The sequence below is a fragment of the Diplotaxodon limnothrissa genome, linkage group LG3, assembly GCF_057381915.1.
Source record: "Diplotaxodon limnothrissa isolate DT_005_m linkage group LG3, D_limnothrissa_male_GT1.1, whole genome shotgun sequence".
Taxonomy (NCBI): Eukaryota; Metazoa; Chordata; class Actinopteri; order Cichliformes; family Cichlidae; genus Diplotaxodon; species Diplotaxodon limnothrissa.
In genome coordinates this window covers 34,231,653-34,255,709 of record NC_140598.1, presented here as the reverse complement: position 1 = coordinate 34,255,709, position 24,057 = coordinate 34,231,653, and the positions used below count along the sequence as shown (strand labels likewise).

General features: G+C 41.3%; 1 protein-coding gene across 1 annotated transcript; it reads right to left on the bottom strand.

Annotated features, from left to right (window-relative positions):
• Positions 1-7,274: 7,274 nt before the first annotated feature.
• On the bottom strand, positions 7,275-10,688 carry LOC146635498 (butyrophilin subfamily 3 member A2-like). Its single transcript, XM_085350148.1, has 5 exons — positions 10,604-10,688; positions 10,066-10,407; positions 9,431-9,709; positions 9,228-9,347; positions 7,275-7,921 (listed from the first exon to the last, which is right to left on the bottom strand). The coding sequence occupies exons 1-5, from the start codon at positions 10,683-10,685 to the stop codon at positions 7,275-7,277; spliced, it is 1,470 nt and encodes a 489-aa protein (XP_085206274.1). The 5' UTR covers positions 10,686-10,688.
• Positions 10,689-24,057: the final 13,369 nt, after the last annotated feature.

The window sequence follows — 24,057 nt, the reverse complement described above, 5'->3', positions numbered from 1 at the left end:
GTAGCCCATCTGCTTCAAGGCTCAGTGTGTATTCAGAGATGGTCTTTTCTATAGCTTAATTGAAACAAGTAATTATTTGTGTTACTTTTGTTTCCCTAACCACTTGAATGAGTCTGGCCTTTCCCCTCTGACCTGTGGCATCAACAAGTCTTTTTTGGATCAGTCTCTGTAGACCCCAAAGATGGTTGTGTTGGTCATGACCCAAAGCATAGTCAAGCTAACTTAAATCACATTTTTCCCTATTCTGATGCTCAGTTTGAGCTTCAGGTAAACTTGGCCACTATCCAGTGCCTTTATACACTGAGTTGCTGTCTTGTGATTAACTGATAAGACATTTGCTTTAATGATGAACACATTAAACAAATTGACAACATTTTGTCATAACAGCTGACTCTCAGTAATGTGTGCTTATGTTTAAGCTGGAGCTGTCATCCTGGAAAGTCCTGTTGTTCCTGTGAAGGAGGGAGAAGTCGTGACTGGGGTGGGTATTCTAATATCCCCTCGGCTTGCTGCCGGTACGTTGGGGTTTTTCCCGGTGGACGAGAGGGTTTGTTCCCTGTGCCTTAGGGTCGGGGAACGGGTCCTGACTGTCATCTGCGCTTATGCGCCGAGTGGCAGTTCGGAGTACCCAGCCTTCTTAGAGTCCCTGGGTGGGGGATGCTGGAAGGTGCTCCACCTGGAGACTTTGTTGTCCTGCTGGGAGACTTCAATGCTCACGTGGGTAACGACAGCGAGACCTGGAGGGGCGTGATTGGGAGGAACGGCCTCCCTGATCTGAACCCGAGCGGTGCTTTGTTATTGGACTTCTGTGCTAATCACAGTTTGGCCATAACGAACACCCTGTTCGAACATAAGAGTGTCCATAAGTGCACGTGGCACCAGGACGCTCTAGGCCGTAGATCGATGATCGATTTTGTAATCGTATCACCAGACCTGCGACCATATGTTCTGGACACTCGGGTAAAGAGAGGGGCTGAGCTGTCAACTGATCACCACCTGGTGGTGAGTTGGATCAGGTGGCGGGGGAGGACGCTGGACAGACCTGGTGCACCTAAACGCGTAGTGAGGGTGTGCTGGGAACGTCTAGCAGAGGCCCCAGTCCACGAGATCTTCAACGCACACCTCCGGCAGAGCTTCAACAGCATTCCGAGGGAGACTGGGGACATTGAGTCCGAATGGACCATGTTCAGCGTCTCCATTGCCGAACCTGCTGCATTGAGCTGCGGCCGCAAGGTGGTTGGTGCCTGCCGTGGTGGTAATCCCCGAACCAAATGGTGGACACCAGAGGTGAAGGGAGCCACTAGGCTGAAGAAGGAGTCCTATCGGGCTTGGTTAGCCTGTGGGACTCCGGAGGCAGCCGACAGGTATCGACAGGCCAAGCGGAATGCGGCTCGGGCAGTGGCTGAAGCAAAAACTCGGGTGTGGGAGGAGTTCGGAGAGGCCATGGAAAAAGACTTTCGGACTGCCTCGAAGAGATTCTGGCAAACCGTCAGACGTCTCAGGAGGGGAAAGCGGTGCTCTACCTGCACTGTGTATAGTGCTGGCGGAGCGCTGCTGACGCCGACTGAGAAAATTGTCAGGCGGTGGACGGAATACTTCGAGGACCTCCTTAATCCCACTGACACGTCTTCCGAGGAGGAAGCAGAGTCTGGGGATGAGGGGTATGACCCGCCAATTTCCGGGGGCGAGGTCACTGAGGCAGTTAAACAACTCCTTGGTGGCAGAGCCCCTGGTGTTGATGAGGTCCGCCCCGAGATCCTGAAGGCTCTGGACGTTGTAGGGCTGTCCTGGTTGACACGCCTCTGCAATGTTGCGTGAAGATCAGGGGCAGTACCTGTGGACTAGCAGACCGGGGTGGTGGTCCCCATCTTTAAGAAGGGGGACCGGAGGGTGTGTTCTACAGGGGGATCGCACTCTTCAGCCTCCCTGGGAAAGTCTATGCCAGGGTGCTGGAAAGGAGAGTTCGTCCGCTAGTCGAACCTCGGATATAGGAGGAACAATGCGGTTTTCGTCCTGGTCGCGGAACACTGGACCAGCTCTTTATCCTCTCGAGGATACTTGAGGGTGCATGGGAGTTTGCCCAACCAGTCTACATGTGTTTTGTGGACTTGGAGAAGGCATTCGACCGTGTCCCTCGGGGTGTCCTGTGGGAGGTGTTGCGGGAGTATGGGGTGTCTGGCCCATTGCTACGGGCCATTCGATCCCTATACAACCGTTGCAAGAACTTGGTTTGCATTGCCGGCAATAAGTCGGACTCGTTCCCGGTGGGTGACGGGCTCCGCCAGGGCTGCCCTTTGTCTCCGGTTCTGTTCATAATTTTTATGGACAGGATTTCTAGGCGCAGCCAAGTGGCGGAGGGCTTTCGCTTTGGTGGCCTCAGAATCTCATCTCTGATTTTTGCGGATGATGTGGTTCTGTTGGCTTCATCGGGTGAGGGCCTCCAGCTCGCACTGGAACGGTTCGCAGCCGAGTGTGAAGCAGCGGGAATGAGGATCAGCACCTCCAAATCTGAGGCCATGGTTCTCAGCCAGAAAAGGGTGGAGTGCCCACTCCGGGTCGGGGATGAGTTCCTGCCCCAAGTGGAGGAGTTCAAGTATCTCGGGGTCTTGTTCGTGAGTGATGGGAGAAGGGAGCCGGAGATCGACAGACGGATTGGGGCTGCAGCTGCAGTAATGCAGACGCTGCACCGGTCCGTCATGGTGAAGAGGGAGCTGAGTGCAAAGGCGAAGCTCTCAATTTACCGGTCGATCTACGTCCCTACCCTCACCTATGGCCACGAGTTGTGGGTAGTGACCGAAAGAACGAGATCGCGGATACAAGCGGCAGAAATGAGCTTCCTCCGAAGGGTGGCTGGCCTCTCCCTTAGAGATAGGGTGAGAGGTTCGGCCATCCGGGAGGGGCTCAGAGTAGAGCAGCTGCTGCTCCACATCAAAAGCAGCCAGCTGAGGTGGTTCGGGCATCTGACAAGGATGCCCCCTGTACGGTGTACATTTTAGGACATCGTCAGGTCTCAAGAAAAAAGTTGTCAGGTATCAGACAAAAAATTGTCAGGTCTCAGTTCTCAAAAAAAAAATTGTCAGGTATCAGACAAAAAATTGTCAGGTCTCAGTTCTCAAAAAAAAAAATGTCAGGTATCAGACAAAAAATTGTCAGAACTCAGTTCTCAAAAAAAAATGTCAGGTATCAGACAAAAAATTGTCAGGTCTCAGTTCTCAAAAAAAAAAAAAATGTCAGGTATCAGACAAAAAATTGTCAAGTCTCAGTTCTCAAAAAAAAAAAAGTCAGGTGTCAGACAAAAAATTGTCAGGTCTCAGTTCTCAAAAAAAAAAATGTCAGGTATCAGACAAAAAATTGTCAGGTCTCAGTTCTCCAAAAAAAAAAAGCCAGGTATCAGACAAAAAATTGTCAGGTCTCAGTTCTCAAAAAAAAAAAATGTCAGGTATCAGAACACAAGGTACCAGAGAGAAAATCTTCCTGCAGGTGGCGCTGTTGTCACGTCCCACCCGAATTGATTTCCAAATACGTCATCTCCCTTTTGTTCATATTTTTGCCACAGTTGTGTTATATTAAGTTGCAATTATGTTGTGAAAGTTACATATCAGAGACGGAAAGCTAGTTTTGTACGAAACCAAATCTGTACTATTTTTGTCTGGCTAATTCATTCTAGCTAGCGACAGTGGTGAAACGTGATTCAAATTTAAACTGTTCAGTAATTGTTTTGTATACATTTCAGCAAATGGACAAGCTGAAAGCTTACGAGCAGCTGAAAAAAGACCTTGAAAATGGTAATCAAACACTTTATTACATTTTGTGGTAATGCTTGCAAGTTAATCTTTTTAACTGCAAAGAACCGTGACAATATCATGCTTTAATTATTTAACATTGTATGGTATTCCTATTTACTTCTCTTAATTGGTGTCAAGACAACCATCTCACCCTCAACGTCGCAAAGACAAAGGAGTTGATAGTGGACTTCCGGAGGTGCAGAGAAGTACACACCCCCATCACCATCAACGGCGCTGTTGTGGAGAGAGTGAGCAGCTTCCGGTTCCTTGGAGTACATCTGGCTGAGGATCTTACGTGGTCAGTACACACAAACAAAACAGTGAAGAAGGCGCAGCAGCGCCTCTTCTTTCTCAGGAGACTGAAAAGATTCGGCATGAGCCCCCGCATCCTCAGGACCTTCTATCACTGTGCCATTGAGAGCATCCTCACTGGATGCATCACCACCTGGTATGGCAACAGCACCGCCTACAACTGCAAAGCTCTCCAGAGAGTAGTGCGGTGCTCTGAACGGATAATTGGAGGTGAGCTTCCCTCCCTCCAAGACATCTACAGGAAGCGCTGCCTGAGGAAAGCAGGGAGGATCATCAAGGACTCCAGTCACCCCAGCCATAAACTGTTCAGACTGCTTCCATCAGGAAGGAGGTTCTGCAGCATCCGGTCCCGTACCAGCAGACTGAGAGACAGCTTTTTCCATCAGGCCATCAGACTGCTGAACACTTCATAGACACCTCAGCTTCACTACTGGAACTTCAACATTATGCACTCCACACTGTATATAAATGCCACTTGTTTTGCACATATTCAACTCTGTATATTTTATATATTTTATTATTATTATTATTATTATTATTATTATTTTTACTATTTAATTTGTAAAAATGTGTACACACACACACACACACACACACACACACACACACACACACACACACACACGTAGGAAAATATTTAGTATACACATCCAGAAATGCATACACTATTATATATTGTACATATATTTATTAGTTTCAGGTTGGCCATTCTTGTATTTTGCTCGTTTGTGTTGTTGTGTTTGCACATCTCTGTTGCTTGTGGGGCTCGCACACAAGAATTTCACTCGCATGTGCTGTGCCAGTGTGCCTGCACATGTGATGTGACAATAAAAGTGATTTGATTTGATTTGATTTGATTTGATTAATATGCATGTTAACAGACGTATATAGTTATTACTTTATGATATTGTTGGAGTGCCCGATTTAAAAAAAAATGACAAAAGATACATTTCTCACAAAATTAAAAGATTGCAATTTAAAAGTTAGATAGTCATGTAGGATCTGTCTCCTACAGTCAATCTATAACTACATACCCTTTTGAAATTTTATTTGAAGGTGAGATTACCCAAAAAGGCTTTGATAACAACATAAAAAAGCTCCTGACAGCAGAAAAATCAGGTAGGTTTTGATATTTTTGAACAACATGCAAAATAATCTCCTTTATTTAACATGATATGCTTAGCAGGTTATGATTGAATAACCACTTTATTAATAGGTGCAATACATTTTGAAAGCAGATGACTGTGCAGTAGTCAGTGATTGTAGTAAAATTCTATAAACCACATGTTTCACATCAATGCCCTATTTATATTGCAGATGACACTACTTCAACACGTGGCAATGAATTTCTCAGTAAGAAAACCCCAATTATTTTGCTTTAAGATCACTTGTAATATAGAACTCGCTGTGGATCAGTTTGATTAACTTTCAGCTTCATCCATTACAGGTGCAGCAGAGGCCTTTGGTAAAGCCAAGAAACTACTACAGCCTCAAGTAAAGAAAAGGCAGTTTCCATTGAATGATAAACATTTGGACCATGGCAAATCATTATTGAAGGTTAGTTAAAAAGTGAAGCTACCTGTATGACTATCAGCAATATATTAAAAAATAACTTTCTAAAAAGGCATATTTTTTAATAAATTTCCCTTTTTTTCCTTGATGCTAGGTCAGACTGGCTCCCTTGGGGTGGAAGCCAAGAACTCATAGAAAGTGTGGACGGTACCAGAAGTTAATAATGGACGAAGCTCCACTTCGAATCATTCTTCAAGGCCATGAACCTATGGTGATTTAATTACCATAGCCAAAGAACGCTTCTGGCCAGAGCGTACTGAGGGGAGTGAGTTCACTCTTTGCCATTCTGACGGGACCAGGTGGAGTAAGGAGGAGTTCCACAAAGAATACGGAACTGTTTCTGATGTTACACATATGTGTAACACATATCATTTTAGGTGGGGGAACTTGCACAATCGGTGGCTGACTAAATACTTTTTTGCCCCACTGTAAGTATACTGTATATCCGCTTGACTTTATGCTTGTATTATTAGAGTTTAATGTATGCTGGAGTATAAAATAAATAAGGGCCTGTAAGTGTGGAGAAAAAAATGATGTAAGAAAAAGTAAACAGCTTTAGATTGTTCATGGACAGTGACTTTCTTTCCTTGTTAAACAGATTATGATCAACTAAAAGTCATCAGAGCATTACACTTAGACCTTTTGGAGTTGTAGCTTAAATCTGGTCCACTCCCCAGCCTTAGAAATAACACTGATCGTAGGTTCTATGGAAAAGAACTAACAACTACCACTTTGATTGACAGGGTAACCTGTAAGAGCTATTTGCACAAATAAAAAATAATACTCAGACCATAGCCTTTACTGTTTCAAAAATGGTTAAAAAGTGAACGTCTACAACTTAGACTAATGGCAGAATATTTTATTAAAGAAATTTAGCAAGAGCATGGTAGAAGTAAAATAAAAGAGTAAAAATCCCCAAACAATAATCAAAAACTACACTTATCTAACTAACCTATCGTGAGTTGAATTTGTTCTTATCTTTGGTGAAGAGACATTGAAGAAAGGATGAGTGCAACTAGATCTGAAAATCCACTAATGATAATCACCCAACAGGAAAGCAGCTGGCCATGGTATTTTAGCAGATATAAATTCCAAAATCAATTCACCGGTTTAAGGTTTGGACTTCCATTACCCCTTTGAGTGTCCCTGCTGGAATTTTCTGAGAAACTGTGAATCTCTTACATCCAATCTTATGAACTGCTCATCTCACAGAAGACAACAGGGACGAATGCAGAATTTTTATGGTCAGCCTTTCTCCCCCCCTTTCCTACTGGGCGTCACATGTTCGCATTTTGGACATCCAATCAAGTTGTTGACATTTAATCATCCGATGTCCACCCACACCTTATCTCTCTGTCTAAATTACATTATTTAACACAAAGTTTGTACTTTTAAACCTTGAAATCAATTCATTACATATTCTTTGTTATTCTTGATATGCAGAATTTATTTTTCTTCAGCAGATTTTCCCATTAACATTGATTGTAACATAATTCAAACACAGGAATACTTTGTTTCACCTTTTTAAAACACTGTTAATTAACCTTTTTTCATTGATTTTATTAAACTCATATTATTAAATCATACATTTTGTAGTCAGACACTTTATGAGATTAGAGGCCCTAATGTGTCACGTTCAACACCTTCCTGCACCACGCTCACACACTCACCAAGATCGGACTCTTGGTGAGGCCTGTTATTAGAATCAGACACAAAATTGTCTGAAGAACATTCTTTCTCGCTTGTTTCTCTGACACTTTTTTCTAAATGTCTTTCATTTCTTTGTTTCTCTCTCAAGTGTTTCATAATTTGTTCCTTGTCTTTTTCTAGCTTTCCCTTCCTTTCTGTCATTTGGATTATAATCTTCTCTGTTTCCTCCATTAGTTTTTCTGTCATCTTTAACAGTTCTTCATGTACTTTTATTCTGTTTTCCAGGTCAGTTTTTTTATCTTCACGCTTATTCATTTTTTTTTCTTTCTGAAGTAATGGGTTTTCTTTCTTCAACTTTAACTGGATCTCTGTCAATTGTTTATTGTCCTCCTTCAGTAGTTCAATAAGTTTTTCTTTTTGGTTCTTCAGAAATGTCTTTTCAGTGGTCAGTTTTTCAATGGTTTGTTGGACATGTTCGAAGTCTTCCTCATTGTTCTGCAACTGATCTTCAAGTCTTTTCTTTTCCTCACATACTCTCTTTAATTTCTTCTCCATCTCTGTTTGATGTAGTTCATTTCCATCCTCATCATGTATCTTGACATCTGTGTGAATAAAAATGCAGGAAAAAATGTTTAAAAGAAATATAGGTGAGAACTCAAACACATACTTGGAAACAGTGCTTAAGAGGAATGCAAAAGAGAATGACCATTTGAAAAAAATAAAATTGCAAAAGTAGAAATAAAAATGTTCAAAAATAAAATACTTATGTACTATTTTTTATCAACTTTCCCAAACTCAACTTTTTGTCGGTGACAATCAAATCAGAGGAAAATACTTAAACAAACAAACAAACAAACAAACAAACAAACAAACAAACAAATAATTCTACTTTATCAACAAGTCTGTATTCAGATTGTTTGGAAAATAGGGATAAAATATTTGTCATTTTTATGTATTACACATTGCTGGCAGTTCTAAATTAATAAAGCAGTATTAAAATATAAATGAAAATTTGAATTACTATAGAGACTAACACCTATGATTACCACCCCACAACAACAATGCAGATTCTAGAACAAAAGTCTTCTTTTCAGAAAAACTGACTTTAATTTCAAATGTCACTAATAAGGGATATTCTTTTTTTGATGTAATGAAACTGCTACATGAGAAATACAGAGGTTCTGCCAATTTCAAATTCACATAGTATCTATTTATGCATATCTAATTCTCACGTTTAATTTCCTTTCACTTTGTGTTTTATAATTCATTTTGGTGACAATTCCTACAATCAGGATGAAGCACAAAAAGTTTTATTTAATATTGTTGCTATAATGATAATTTTACACGGGGTAATTTTCTCAAATATATTTTACCTTTGCCCCCCAAAAGTGTCAGTCACAACAGAACTTTTGATCACAGGGCAATTGCACAGGTTGCTAATGGGATGCAAACTGCCAACAAATAAACACAGTCTGACTTGAAGTAAGTCCAGTTACTCTCTGACAGACGGGCAACCACTTGCCAATAATTAACACTTAGTTTATAAATGCAGACAGAGAGTCAAGATATTGCAATCTCAGTCAGTCTGCACTGATGTGACCAACTCTGCATGTCTTAACACATCTCTTTACAACACAGGACACAGGGTTATATTCCTTTATAAAAGTAAAGTTGATGAGAGCCTCCAATTTTGCTAGTAAATCGCTGTAATTTCTACAGTCTCCATCCACTTTTTTCCCTCGAGCGCCTTTAACATAACTGTTTATGTGTTTGTGTCATTTTTATTTGAATCACGTTTGTACTACTTAGCCCTTAATTTTAAAGGCAGTTACACTAAAACAAGACATTAAAAAGGCCTGATGATAATTTGAGGTTGGGGTAAAAAAGTGCCATGTAGTTTGAACTTACTGGTTTTCTTTTGTCCACACTTCCATATTAGGAATATTACTGTCCCGACGCTTATTAAACAGACAGCCAAGTTGATGATAATGTGAACAGCAGTATTAGACTGGACCATGAAGAGATCACCTGTGAATATAAGGAGACAAAATGTTCTAGATTCTACTTTCTGTAACTGAAAGTTAATGTGAGTGATAAAAAAGCATTTCTACCTGAAACATGGATGTGTGTCTCTTTGATTTGACTGATATTCTTCTGTTGAACTTTGCAGGTGAAGCTGTAGCTCTGTCCTTTCTCCACAGTCACTTTACTGCTGACAGTATAGAGGCCATCAGAACCTCTGACAATCTTTGTAGGTTCCACAGAAATGGGTTTTCCCTCACTGTACACCCACAACATCTGAGGCTCTGGATACCAGCCATTAGATTTACACTCTAACACCATTTCATTTTTGACATTAGTGAGTTCTATGACTGGTGAGGAAACTGAACCTGCAAAGAAAAGAATGAAAGACAAAATATTGAAATGTAGTTGGCAAAATATATATCTAAAAAAAAGATTCTTAAAATAGTTACAGTTCGCCCAAATTTCTCTCTTATTGACCTTAACTCAAATTGTCCTTTTAAGCTTATAGAGAGGCACAATGCTATGTGACATCAACTGTGCCAATCTAACTGGTCAAAATTCTAATAATCTTACTTATTTATTCCATTTTCTCTTTTCGAAGTTCCTGTATATAGGCTGAAATTAACTTGTACCTATCCACTCAATATCTATGTTGCTTAAAGTCTTTCTTCACATCTAAATTGCAAAGTGAAGAAATTAATCTAAATTAAATGAAACTTACCTACAGCAAGCGTCACCACAGTTTCTGCATTAAATTTAGGTACAAGGCATTTGTATGTTCCTGCATCAGAGAGTTGTACTGTGGACAGTTTCAGTGAAACGTCTCCACACTGCAGTTTGTTGACAGAGAGTGATGTTCTTCCTGTGTACAAAGGATTCTGCTCAGTCAGAAGCTCCACACCCTCTCGCCTCACATAGACAGATCTAGGTTTGAGGTCAGTTCTGGACCAATCCACAGTCAGGTCAACAGCATCCACAGCAGGTTCCAGGTGGCATGGCAAAATGATGTCATCACCAATCATGGCCACTACTGGCTGAGTTGGACCAATCATCTGATGCTGACCTAACAAATTTAGGGACACAAACAAATTCTGCAGTTTAGTAATTGTGACGATCAGTCTGAGCAAACTGTGTAATTGATTTATTTAACTACATCAACATAAACTGGTGCTGTTACAGTGTGTGTTTCCATCGTCTGTGTAAGACTACAGGTAAGAACTTTAAATTGTGGATTTTATAAATGTTTGTGTGCAACTTACCACCACAAGTTTGTGTTAGAAAAAGGAGGACGGCAACAACATGATGCAAAACCAAGAGATGTTTATTCTTTATAGGACTCATTCTAGATGTCTGCAAAAAAAAAGGGGGGGGGGCATAGCAACACACACTTTTTGTATTAAGCCATTCTCCGATAGAAAAAAATGAAACAGTGAAAGACTGATTTGTAGACTGTCACGGTAATATCACATTTGAAAAAAGTATTTAATTATGTTAAATTTATTTTTAACCATTTGGAAATGCGCTCCTTTCCAGGAGTAACAGTAACAACAGAGATCAAGAACATTGCAGGAAATCTGGACATTCAATTGAAAGACAAGCTGGGAATTGTTGACTTGTTCTTCTTAGCTCTTGATGAGAGCTACCATGTCATCTGGACACAGCCCAGTTACTCATCTTTATGAAGTTATTATACTACAAGCAAAATAACAAAAGCACTTTTTACTAAATCAAAGGTCTCCCTTTTTTTCTCCTTTGTGCAATATTTTAGCAGATGTGCAATTTTCATAGCCCGTCCACCCTTATTTATTTATTATTTATTATATTTGAGTGTACATGGTGTTTATGTATTTCTTTCTTCTTCTTTTGTATATTGTCTTTTATTTTCACACCTTGTGGTCTTGTTACATAATTTAATGGTGCAAGTAACTATACAATGACAATAAAAGTTCTACATCTAAGTCTGTGAAATTTAGCACAAAAGTAAGTTTTTGTTGATAAACAGTGATAAAACATTGGTGATTTTTTTCTGTCCCATTTTCATTGTCTGATTCCAACATCTACTCTTACCAGTAACTGCTTATAAAGAGATCAAAATAATAGAGCGATGAAAGTTGAGAGACAAGAGACACAAGTAACATTGAGTTCAGTATATCCTCCTCAACCAATAAGCTGTGTCTGTGCATAGGTCATGGTTTCTTTTGTCCTGTTTGCAATTAATAGTCTTACTGTCTATAAAATGCTGATAGAAGATATGGTTTTTATTTCAAATTGTAAACTCTCGAAGTAGCAACTAATAACAGCATGTAATTAAAAGTACACATTTTAAATATTTATGAATGTACAAGTATCCAGAAATAATAATTATGTTACTTTCGCTCCTTGACGCTTACAGCACTCTTTGTGCCTCTGTTAACTGTTAATGCTAATGGGATCAATGTGATTTTATGTATTATAAGCACCTACTAGAAAACTGAGGCTAAGTAATCTAAATAAATACAGAAGGAAAAGATTACAGTTTAGCTTTCTATGGTAAAAGTCTACATACCTGTCGAACTGCTCAAAACAGTCACCAAAGCTCAAAGAAAGTAGGTTGTAATAAAACTATGTGCACTCTCAACCCAACCCTCTGTTAAACAATAACGCGTGTTGACTTTATAGTTCCTGATATCAAAGGTCAGTTCTTTTCATAAAGTGAGGACGGGTTGGAATTTTGTTAAACTTTCAATTTGATTCATTTGTTCATTTAAGTCAAAGCTGTGTTTTAACATGATGAATGTGCTTCAACATCCTACATGCTGTGAATTCCTTGTTTAGGAGTTGTGAACAAGGACATTATGTCCGTGAAAGGTGTCAAATATAACTCACTGTGTATAGTGCATACAGTTTTCTTGGTGTGTGTATTTAAGAGCAGCGCTTCAGTAATTGGATGACCCATTTCATCAAATGAAATGATAAGGGTGTAAAAAATTGTTACATGGTATATTTGCATTGGGTCTTTAAAATGTTTCTCTCTTCTGAGTGAAAGAGCTTCAGCTCTCTCACGGCATAACTGGCAATTTTAAAAATTGGTGTGTGGTTTTTAAAGAGAAACACTGGAATATCGCTTTCCACACGTGCTGTCTGGTTACCTTTTAATGTGCTTGAATTTGCTTCATTCAGAGGACAAGCCAGGTACATACACACACTAACATCAGTTTTTCTTTTTGAATAAGAGGCCATGTTTTGGCTTAAGCACCTCTTCAAACATACATCAAACATATCCGCTAAGATGATCTTTTTCACCCCATTAAATGATCAGTGCATATTTACAGATTTACATACATGCTCTCTCATACACACCCAATTCTCCCAACCCCCACCAACACACACACACTATTGGGAAAATATATTTTCTAGCGCTTATTTGCCGTGTATTTTGTTTTATGCATTTAATAACAGGTCAGTATATTAAAGGCCACCTTTGAATTATAAACTGTGTCATAGGTCATTAGATTGTTTAGCAAGACTGAAAATTGTGCAGAACAGGATGTACTCAGGATGTGTCATAGACTATTATAGGCCTCATATTAAGAACAGGAAACAGCAAGGAGAGAGTAGTTAAGATAGATTTTTAAGTAATTGTAGAAGATCACCAAAAAAGGAATCATATCTAGCTGTCTCTAACTGTAACTGATGGATGATAAATATACTCTGCTTACACATGAAGAGGCATGAACCCTGACATATACAACTGTGTATCAAAGTGCTTCCTCTTTGAGATCCACCGGACCACGCTTTGGGCGGTGCCGTGTGGATGTCCCACATATATGTACTAAAATAAATTATTGTTGTTAACTGGACCTGTTCTGAGTATTGGTTGTTTGTTCTCAGCACATCAACAAAGAATCGAGACAACACACACACAAAGAGATCCATTTATCTCTTTCTCCCAAACACTGACATACATCACATATTCAAAGCCTGGATGTTTCAGATTCAAATGTATACATATTTCATGTGTTCTGTTGTGTTTATTTTTTTTTTTTGGTGACTTTTTCCGTGTTGGTGCAGTTTGCATAATAAATGTGCTCATTGATGAATCAGATGTTGATCTAAAAATAGTTTCACACACACACATCCATATAAATCACTCTTGGGACGCCCTGGTGATCACGCGGCTCCAGAATACAAGTGGCAAAAAGGCAAGAATTTCATGCATTAGCCTACAATGGAAAACAGTAAAAATGTAAAATATCACTACTTTTCTTTAAAAAATGCTGACATGAAATGAATGGGGCATTTTTGTGTTGAGAGAAACTATACAAAAAAATAATAATCCAATCAAATCAATTTTGTTTCTGTTCTTTGACATGTCCAAGAATCTAATCACCTGTCTGCTGTACAGACTCCATTGATTCTTTTAAAAAGCAGCTGAAGACATTTTCATATAAAAACTTTTTCAACTAATTTGTTGTTTTTATGTTGCACGAATCAGCAGCAGTCTCCCACATAGCAAAATTGACATGGCACAGATCTGGCCCACACAATGTGCTTGCCAGAGGTGGCAGACCAGATCCCTACTTGTTCTCTGACTCAAAATCAAAAGAAAACCAAAACAAACAAAAAAGAAACCAAACAAACAAATAAACATAAAGACTTACCACAGATAAAGACCCTAGACTCAGACACAGTGATCCAAACTAATCCAAAGTGTCGCTGTTAAAGTGAAATGAGTCACTGGAGCCAAGCAGGAAACAAAAACTGAGACAAGTATCAACCAGTTACTGCAAAACAGACACTCCGGTTGGACCAGTTTCTAACGTTCATTGCTGCACATTCCTTTATGTTTATCAGATAAACACTGGGTATTACTAACACAGGGATGGCTTACCTTGGTTGCATACGGCATCAGATCAGTTCAGATCATGTGTAAACCAAAGAGGAGCTCAAAATGGTTTTGTCATGGTGCTGGGTCATTGACCCAGTGTTTTGTGTTTGGCATTGTGTTTATTATTATTAGCTGATCTGATGTTTAATTTCTTCATGGTTATCTTTATAAGTATGTAGGTTTCATTGTCAGGGTTTCCAGTTCTAGGTTTATTTCCTGTGTCGTTACCCTGGTGCTTTGTTTGTCTCCCTGAGTTTGTGTTTGTGAATTTCCTGTTTTACTTTGAAGGTCTGTGTCTGCGAGCGGGTCTATCCCATGCTTTGCTGCGACACTGAGCTGGGCAGACATCTCGGAAATCATCGACGCACTTTTCTAAAGAGGCTCTATCTTGACAAACCGACCAGATATCTGAAGATTAAACCACTACATTCTCGGCTAAAAAATATTAAAACTATATTTGGTGACACACAAACAGGGTTTTTCAAAGTACAGTTCAGTTAGTTTCCACATGCCGGTTGTTTGTGTGCAGAAATGCCTTCTAAAAACAATGGCCACCAGGCCAAAGCAATGGTTTTGACTCAATCAGTGTTAACCCCGCCCCCTGAGTTTGATGGGTGAGGTTGACAGATAAAATTATTTCATGGTGAGACCTGAAGGAGTCAAGTGTGCCAAAATTAATTAATTAAATACACATTAATTAATAATTAATTAAATGTTCAAATAATTAATTAAATGTGTCAAAAATATTACTTTAATTAACATATTTAATTATTTAATGGTGTATTTAATTAATTAATTAATTCATCATTGTCAGTCCTGGCATTCCATATGCTGCAGCTGTATGTATGAATATGTGTCTCTGTGCTCACAGTCCACCTCTCAGGAACCTGCAGTTCACTTTTAGTCTACTTTAAACAGACCTCACAAAAGGCTGATGTGGCAGGTTCAGTAGTCCGATTTAAGTATGATACCTTTGGACAGGGATTAATCTGGTACGTTGCTTCACTGCACTCTTATGTATTTTCCCCACACCTGAATAAAACATACTGATATTTACAAATAACAGATTCAGCTGATGCAGCCTGACTCAATCCTGATTCTGCGATTCTGCGATCTGGCTGCGATTAAACACTTTACTGGAAACTTTATTTACTAGTAACTTCATCAGTCATGACAGAAGCTAATATTTCTGTGCTAACATCGTTTAACCAGTAACAGCTTTACTCCAATATAAGCTAACATTTACACCGTAACTTTAAGCTAGCACCATAAAGACGGTAAAACACGTAATAATATCTACAAATGCATCTTAAAGCTGTTATATTAGCACTCGTTGTATTACTAACATAACCACATTAACATTATTGACACTCGCTGACTTTTAATAGTCAGTCTATAAATGCTGTCCGTTTAAACGGTCTTACCTGTAAACACTGCATATCCACCGGATTCCAGCCAGAGTGGATTCTGGAGTCTTCCACGCTCCTGTTACTGATCCTCCATCTGGATGGATGAGAACAACCTTATGAACAAACTAGCAGGTAGAGAAGGTCCCTTCTGGCCCATATCTATGGAAATGATTTCTGATAATAACACCCAATGTATTGACTGGTAGCATCCGAAGTGGGTGCATGGTAATATAAACCCAACAGATTTAAAACAATATCATGTCAGTTTCTTTTCTTTTCTTTTTACATATCTTTTAGACATAATGCTTATATAAGAGGCTGTTCTAAAATAGACACAATTTGCAGTGTGGAGGCCAATCCCATTATCTAGAGTAGAAATGTAAGCACATAATTATACAGCATAGTTATCAAAGGATGCAAAGAAAAACCCAGCAAAAGATAAATGTCCTCATTTTTGGCTTATATAAAAACAAAAAAAACAAAAAATGTAATTGATGTAGTATTACAGAGATCAGCAAAGTCTACTTAAATAAGAATAAAAGAAAAAGACACAGTGATGTGTTTAGGAGATCTTTCCTTTTTCTAAGGGATTATTTAGCTTGGATTTTTGAAGCATTCAGGAAATGTGTAAGCAGTCATTTTACTGTACAACGTATCTGCTATAAATTGCACTGTATACTTAATATCAATTATCTGTATTAATGCCGTTTTTGTAAAAACAATCACTGTGTACCACCATCAGAAACTAATACTAATATAGAAAGAGATAAATAAATACAAATAAATAAATAAATTGTAAGATAATATGAATTGTTATGCATTGTTAGGTATTACTGTCATTGTAAATTATCATTAATTATCACACACGGACTGTTTACTCCAGAGATCAGCTGATCGCCCTGATGCCGGCCGGCTCGCTGGCCAGGCCCACAGAAGTACCAGCTGAAATTTGGAGGAAAACACATCGGGGATGCAGAGGTCAAGGACAGAAGAGAAGAAAAAAGGTGACGGTGAGACAGCGGAGGCTCGAAGTGAGGAGGAGGTTTAAACCGTGTCTGCCGTCTATCGTGATGGGTAATGTGCGATCGTTGGCAATTAAAATCGACGAGCTCTCAGCACTGGTACGGAGTCAGAGGGAATACCGAGAGTGTAGCCTGATGTGTTTCACCGAATCATGGCTGCACCAGGACATTCCCGATGAGAATGCTTCCGTGGAAGGCTTCCACACTGTTCGGGCGGACAGGGACAGCATCGCTAGCGGTAAGCGGAAAGGAGGTGGGCTTGCTGTTCTAGTTAACAACCGGTGGTGTAACCCTGCCAACATAACAATCAAAGAAAAGATTTGTTGCCCGGACACTGAACTGTGTGCTGTTGGACTCAGGCCGTATTATTTACCCAGGGAATTCTCTCACGTCATCTTGGTGGCTGTTTATGTTCCCCCCTCTGCTAACCCCACAGCTGCATGTGACACTATCCACTCTGCCATAGCTCGGCTACAGACTCAGCACCCGAGTGCCTTTATTGTGATCTCGGGTGACTTCAACCATGTATCACTGGACAATACACTACCAACATTCAAACAATATGTGGACTGTCCCACCTGGGGAGAGAAAACTTTAGACTGGTGGAAACGCTTGCTGCTGAAAATGCCACGCTAAGGGAGTCAGTGAAATGTCTCACAGATAATGTTACCCAGCTCAATAGAGAAAATAAAAAAATAAAAGAAACAGTTATCGATCTACAAGCTCGTAGCATGCGTGATAATCTGGTATTTTCTGGTATTCCAGAAGCCGCTGGAGAGGACGCGGAGACCACGGTAAAAAGCTTCATCAAAACCCACCTGAAGCTGCCGGAGGACACTGTGAAGAACATCGTCTTCGATTGGGTACATCGCCTCGGCCCCATTCGGGCTACGGCCGGGAGACCACGTCCTATCGTGGCCAAATTCGGCCACTTCAAACAAAAGCAACATGTGAAAAGCCGCGGCAGGGAATTAAAAGGAACGGACTTCAGCGTGAACGACCAGTTCCCCAAAGAGATCTTGGAACGACGCAGGGTCCTCTTCCCAATCCGACGCGGCTTCATCCAGAAGGGCTCCCGCGCTGTCATCGCTGTGGACCGGCTGTACGTGGACGGACAGCTCCACCGCGACCCCAACATCACTCCGTGGCTGTATTAACCTCACACCAGATAAGAATCAGCTACACCATTTCCCTATCCACTCACACTAACTTGCATTAACATCTGTTTAACTTACCAGTATCAAATCGCATCTTAAAGTGTGATTTCATAGCAGAATTAACACCGTCACTCTCCGTCAGTGATTTAATTGGAATGTTTACGTTTTGTTTCTGTTTTTTTTTTTCTTCTCGTTTTTTTTTTTTTTCCTCCTCTCTTTTCCCCCTCTTGGTTTTATGCTGCTCACCCCTGTCCTTGGTTTCTTTCTTTATTCCTTTCACTGCCTCGATCACCTGCTTCGACACTCATCCACAAACATCCTTTATTTCGACACATACGCACCATGCGCTCAACGGCAGCACATTTACATCAGTCAGACAGCGCACACAGTCATATAAGATACACACACACTTAAGCCAAGCCTACTCATATTAGTAACTATGCATACACAAAGTCAGACTCAGGGAGCATCTCGCCACACATTTTTTCTCTCTCTCCTTCTCTTTATTTATGAACAAGTGACGTATTCTCTCCACCTGTCTAAGCAACGCACACAGCATACATCCCTAGTTATACACAAACATCTATGGGTACACTGAGGTTCATTACATGGAATATAAATGGAGCTGGCTCCAGAGAAAAGAGGTTAAAAATATTTAACCAACTCAAAAAACTACAGGCAGATGTTGTGCTATTACAAGAGACCCACAGACCTCTTAGAGGTTCGAATGAACTTAAAACACCTGAGTTTCCTAATGTGTTCTCAGCTTGTTATAATTCTAGACAAAGGGGAGCAGCAATTTTAATACATAAAAATATTAATTTCACAGTACTCGATACAGTTATAGATCCAGAGGGCAGATTCTTAATCATTAAACTATCTATACGTGATAAAAAGCTATGTATTGCAAGTGTATATGGTCCAAATGTTGATGATCCCTCATTCTTTCACGGTTTTTTCAGTGCACTCTCTGAACACTTAGATGGCACACTTGGAGGTGACCTCAACCTTGGACTAAATGAAGACATGGATAGGCTCAATACAGCGGGAACTCAGCGTAATTGGCAGTCCACAAATATAATCAAACAGTATATGAGCGACTTTGGTCTTTGCGATGCATGGCGCTCCCTTCACCCCACCAGTAAGGAATATACTTTTTTCTCACATGTCCATCACTCCTACTCTCGTCTGGATTATTTTTTGGTCAGCAGCTCACTGCTGAACGACATTTCAGACACTGAGATTCACCCTATAGCTGTCAGCGATCATGGTCCTGTATCTTTAACACTAATGCACAAGAATAATACTACGCCAAGAAAAAACTGGAGATTTAATATATCACTACTTAAAGATGAAGACTTTATTAAATATTTTAAAAAAGAGTGGACTTCATATTTGAACTATAATGACACTCCCGAAACATCAGCTTCTGTTCTATGGGAAGCAGGGAAAGCTGTGATGAGAGGTAAAATAATTTCTTTCTCATCACATAAAAAGAAAAAAGAAAACAAAAATATTCAGGAATTAGAAAAAAACATCAAATCACTAGAAGAAGCCTACGCGTCCCACCAAGATTAGGAAACATTGAACAAAATACGCAAAACAAAACTAGAATTAAATGAGATAATTGATAAAAAAACAAAATTCTTAGTACAAAGACTACGCCTACAAAATTATGAACATGGTAATAAATCCGGTCAATTTCTAGCAAACCAGCTAAAAATAAATAAAGAAAAAACAACTATATGTGCTGTTCAAGATTCATCTGGGAACACATTATATGAACCGATACAAATAAACAACATTTTCAGGGATTTCTATAAAACGTTGTATTCACCACAAATAAACTCATCTAAAAAAGAAATTGATCAGTTTTTGGACAACATAACTCTTCCAAAATTATTGGACACTCAAGCAATGGCACTGGATTCACCACTGACACCAGGTGAACTCCAGGAAGCCCTGATAAGTATGCACAATAATAAGGCTCCAGGTCCAGATGGCTTTCCTGCAGAATTCTACAAAGAATTCTGGTCGATTCTAGCACCAGTTTTCTACAGAACGTTGTTGGAAATTAAAGAAAAGGGCAGACTTCCATCAAATATGAATGCTGCAAACATTAATCTCCTGCTAAAACCAGGCAAAGACCCTGTATATCCCTCAAGCTATCGTCCAATATCCCTTATAAATGTAGACCTTAAAATAATCTGCAAAGCTCTCTCAAAGAGACTGGAGAAAATAACCCCCCTCTTAATTCATCCTGACCAAACTGGTTTCATAAAAGGTAGGCACTCATCAACAAATACACGTAGATTACTTAATTTGATAGACTACTCATACAGTAAAAACCTAGAAACTACAATATTCTCTTTAGACGCAGAAAAAGCATTTGACAGAGTTAACTGGAAATTTCTATTTGCAACTTTACACAAATTTGGTTTTGGATCCTCTTTCATAAACTGGTTAAAAATATTATATAATTCCCCAACAGCTTGTGTTAGAACAAATGACCAGACATCCTCCAGCTTCTGTCTCTTGAGGGGCACCAGGCAGGGATGCCCACTCTCCCCTTCACTATTTGCAATTTTTATTGAACCACTAGCAGCAGCAATTAGACAGAATTCAGTAATTAAGGGCATAAAATGCAAGAACGTGGAACATAAAATCAGCCTTTATGCGGATGATGTGTTACTCTTTCTCCAAAATTCACAAACCAATATCTCTGGGGTGATTGAATTGATAAACTCTTTTGCAAGAATATCAGATTACTCAATTAACTGGTCAAAATCTACAGTCCTACCGATTAATTGCTCCTTCCATAATTCCTCTTCTACACCACTGCAATCGGGAAATATAAAATATTTAGGTATTAATGTTTCTCCCAAGCTTGCAGATCTAACTAAATTAAACCATATCCCACTTTTAAAGAAGGTAGAAGATGATCTGGCTAGATGGAAATGTCTACCCATATCACTCATGGGAAGGGTTGCCGCTATAAAAATGATGGTCTTACCAAAAATAAATTATTTATTCTCAATGATCCCAACTAAACCGCCACAAGATTGGTTCAGATCTCTAGATTCATGTATGTCCAAATTCCTTTGGAAAAATAAACCCCCACGTATAAGCTTAAAAACACTACAAAAGACCAAGGATAAAGGAGGACTAGAACTGCCTAACTTTCAGCACTACTTCTTAGCCAACAGGTTTCAGTTTATCTCAGGATGGCTAAAACACACCCTCTTAGATGAACCTTGGCTAGATGTAGAACAAGCACTCTGCAATAATCTAGAGATCTCAGACCTACCATTTATCAGCTCAAACATCCAACGACATGAATGCTTTAAAAGCATCAACATCAGCTCTTCTCTGACAGCATGGTGGGAGTTTCTAAAATTGACGGCGTCTTCATTAATCCCATGCAAACGTACACCTATCTGGAACAACCCTGACATATTACAAAACAATAATATGATAAACTTTTCAGATTGGAGTGATAAAGGAATCAAATATTTAGAACATATACTAGAAGGAACAGAATTTATTTCATTTGACGGACTAGTTACACAATATGGGATCAACAAGAAAAGATTTTTAGAATATCAACAAATTAAATCCATATTAAAAAAGAAATTTAAACCGGGTCAAGTTGAACTACAAACACCACCAAGTGTGGTTCAATTTCTTACTCTTAAACCCCCCAAATTACTATCCAAAATATACAGAATGCTTTCTAAAACAGATGAATCAATATCACTTCCTATTGCAAAATGGGAAGCGGATTTATCAGTTAACTTAGACCTAAACTTCTGGTCTCAGATTTGCTTAAAAACCTTTCATCTAATTAGAAATCCCAGTCTTCAATTAATTCAATACAAAATACTACATAGAGTGCACTATACAGGTCATCGGATGTTCAAGATGGGCTTTACGTCTACCAACAACTGCTCACACTGCCAAACCAATTCACCGGACAATTATATCCACGCTCTTTGGTTCTGTCCACCAGTTCAGAAGTTTTGGCGCGAGATATGTGAAGACTTATCGAAGTGTCTGAAATGTAACATTCCAACTTCCCCCTTAGTGTGTTTGTTGGGCAGCTTAGATAATGTCACTTCAGAAAAGAATATTGCCCATATGGTTTTCACTGCCCTATGCATAGCCAAGAAAACAGTCCTCATGAACTGGAAAAATAAAAATAATCTTAATTCTAACCAATATAGAAATTATCTATTAGATTACATTAGTCTTGATACAGCCTCTGCCACCACATCAGATCAATTGCTCTGGGCTCCTTTGATCAGCTCCATCACCTAGTGGGGGTGGGGGGTCATAGTTTGGTCCCGCCTTCACTGTTGTGATTGGTGTGGGGGTAGGGACAGGCTTAGGGCGTCGGGGGGGTTCCCCGGAGGCATCTTCCTTGGGGGGCTCAACCCGGGGTAGCAGTCATGTCCGGTTAGGGGCTCTGTTGGCTCTCCGGTGACTGTTTCCTCGCGGCTGCGTGCAGCGGGGCTAGGGGAGGGTCTGTGCTGACGGACGTGGGTTACTGACCTGGTAGCCTGGCTGCCCCTGGGTGGGTCCGGGATGGGCGTGAGGTTCTGGGGGCGCTCCGTCTCTGGGCTGGGACCCGGACCGGGCCTCGGGGGCTTGGGTCCTGGTTGGTGTGTTGCCGGGGTTGTGGGCGGGTGGGTGCATGGGGGCCCAGCCCTGGAGCAGGGTGCCGCCGGTGCGTCGAGCCACCTGGGGGGCTCTTCAACTGGTGGGGGAGATTGTCACATCTTGCAGGAGCTTTCCTCTCCTCAGGAGCTGCCTCTGCAGGAGGGGGAGATACAGGAGAGGTGGAGGAAGATTTCAGCCTGGGTGTTTATTGTCTTATGTAGTCTGGAAGATGAGTGGATGGTGGGGTGGGTGCAGTTTTCTCTGTGGTGGGGTTGGGTGGACTGTCCCGGGCTCTGTGGGGCCGGGCGGCGCTGCTGCACTGGGCCCGGTCTGGATGGGCCTGGGCCCCCTTTCCCTGGCGGGTCGCGGAGTATGGGGGTGCCTACTGGGGTCACTTGCCCCTCCCTTCCTTCCCCATCTCCAGCTGCCTCCCTCTTCCCGCTCCACCACAACCACCCACACATGCAGGGCCTTGGAGTAGGGGTATGTCACCAGGGTGCAGAGGAGGCTACCCCCCCCTCTGTCCCCTTCTGGCTGCCTCTGCCTCAATTTTATCCCACAACTTAGACATTCACATTACTCACACTCTCATTACACATACATATAGGATCTTGGGGGTGGGCACGATACACGGAGTCCAAAGTACCATCAGGGTGTACACCCCACCCCTGGCATCGTTGCCCACCTCTCAATTTTAAATACACGTAGACATTGAGGGCTAGCAGGAGGGACCATGCGCTTACCTGCTGCTCTCTGGCAGGTAGCTCCAAGCCCTCCTGGGTTTTAAATGCACCTTAGAACACACATGCATCAACATTACAATGAGCGGGTGGAGGGAGGTTCGGAGTCTTCTCTCACCCCCGTTCTCTGCGACCTGCTGGAGCAGGGGGGCTAGGACTAGGAGGAGGAGTTGGCCGTCCGACTGCGGTCTGGAGTGTGGAGCCTTCCTGCTGCTGCGGAGTCGGGGCGGTCTGCCTCCCCCCACCACAGGGAAAAGGGAAACACCACCTGGGTCTGGGTGCAGTTCCCCCCTCCAGGGGCGGGGGCACCTAGACCCGGTTTGTAGAGTACGCTTGGGGAGTGTGATCGTGTGTACAACGTCTCTTTATGTCTGTCTCCACGTTGGTTGAGTGTGGAGTAAGTGCATATGAGAGCATGAGGGTGGGAATGGATGTTTGTATCTGTGTGTGCCTGTATGTCTGTGTCTATATGTCAGGTTGGGTGTCAGGCGCCACCTCTCTGGGGACATCTTAGGCCCTCCAAGGTTTGGAGGCCTATCTCCCCCTACCACCACTTCCCCTGCCAGTGGCGGACCCCCTCAGACATCGGTGCGTTGGTGGTTCTTTGTGTCCGGGGATGGGCGTCCGGGTACACACCGGCTCACTCCTTGGCGGCCGCTTATCGGGGCCTGGAGCCTGGGGCTCGCTCGGGCCACTTCGGAGGTGGGGTGACCCCGGCCTCTCGGCCTGGGGCTCGGTCACTCAGGCGCAGCTGGCTGCCGGCGGAGCTCACGGGCGCGTCACTGCAACTCCCCCTGGCTTCTGCTCCGCGGCTGCTGAGTGAGCCCTCATCTGGGACTCTCCTCAGCTCTTTCCGGGA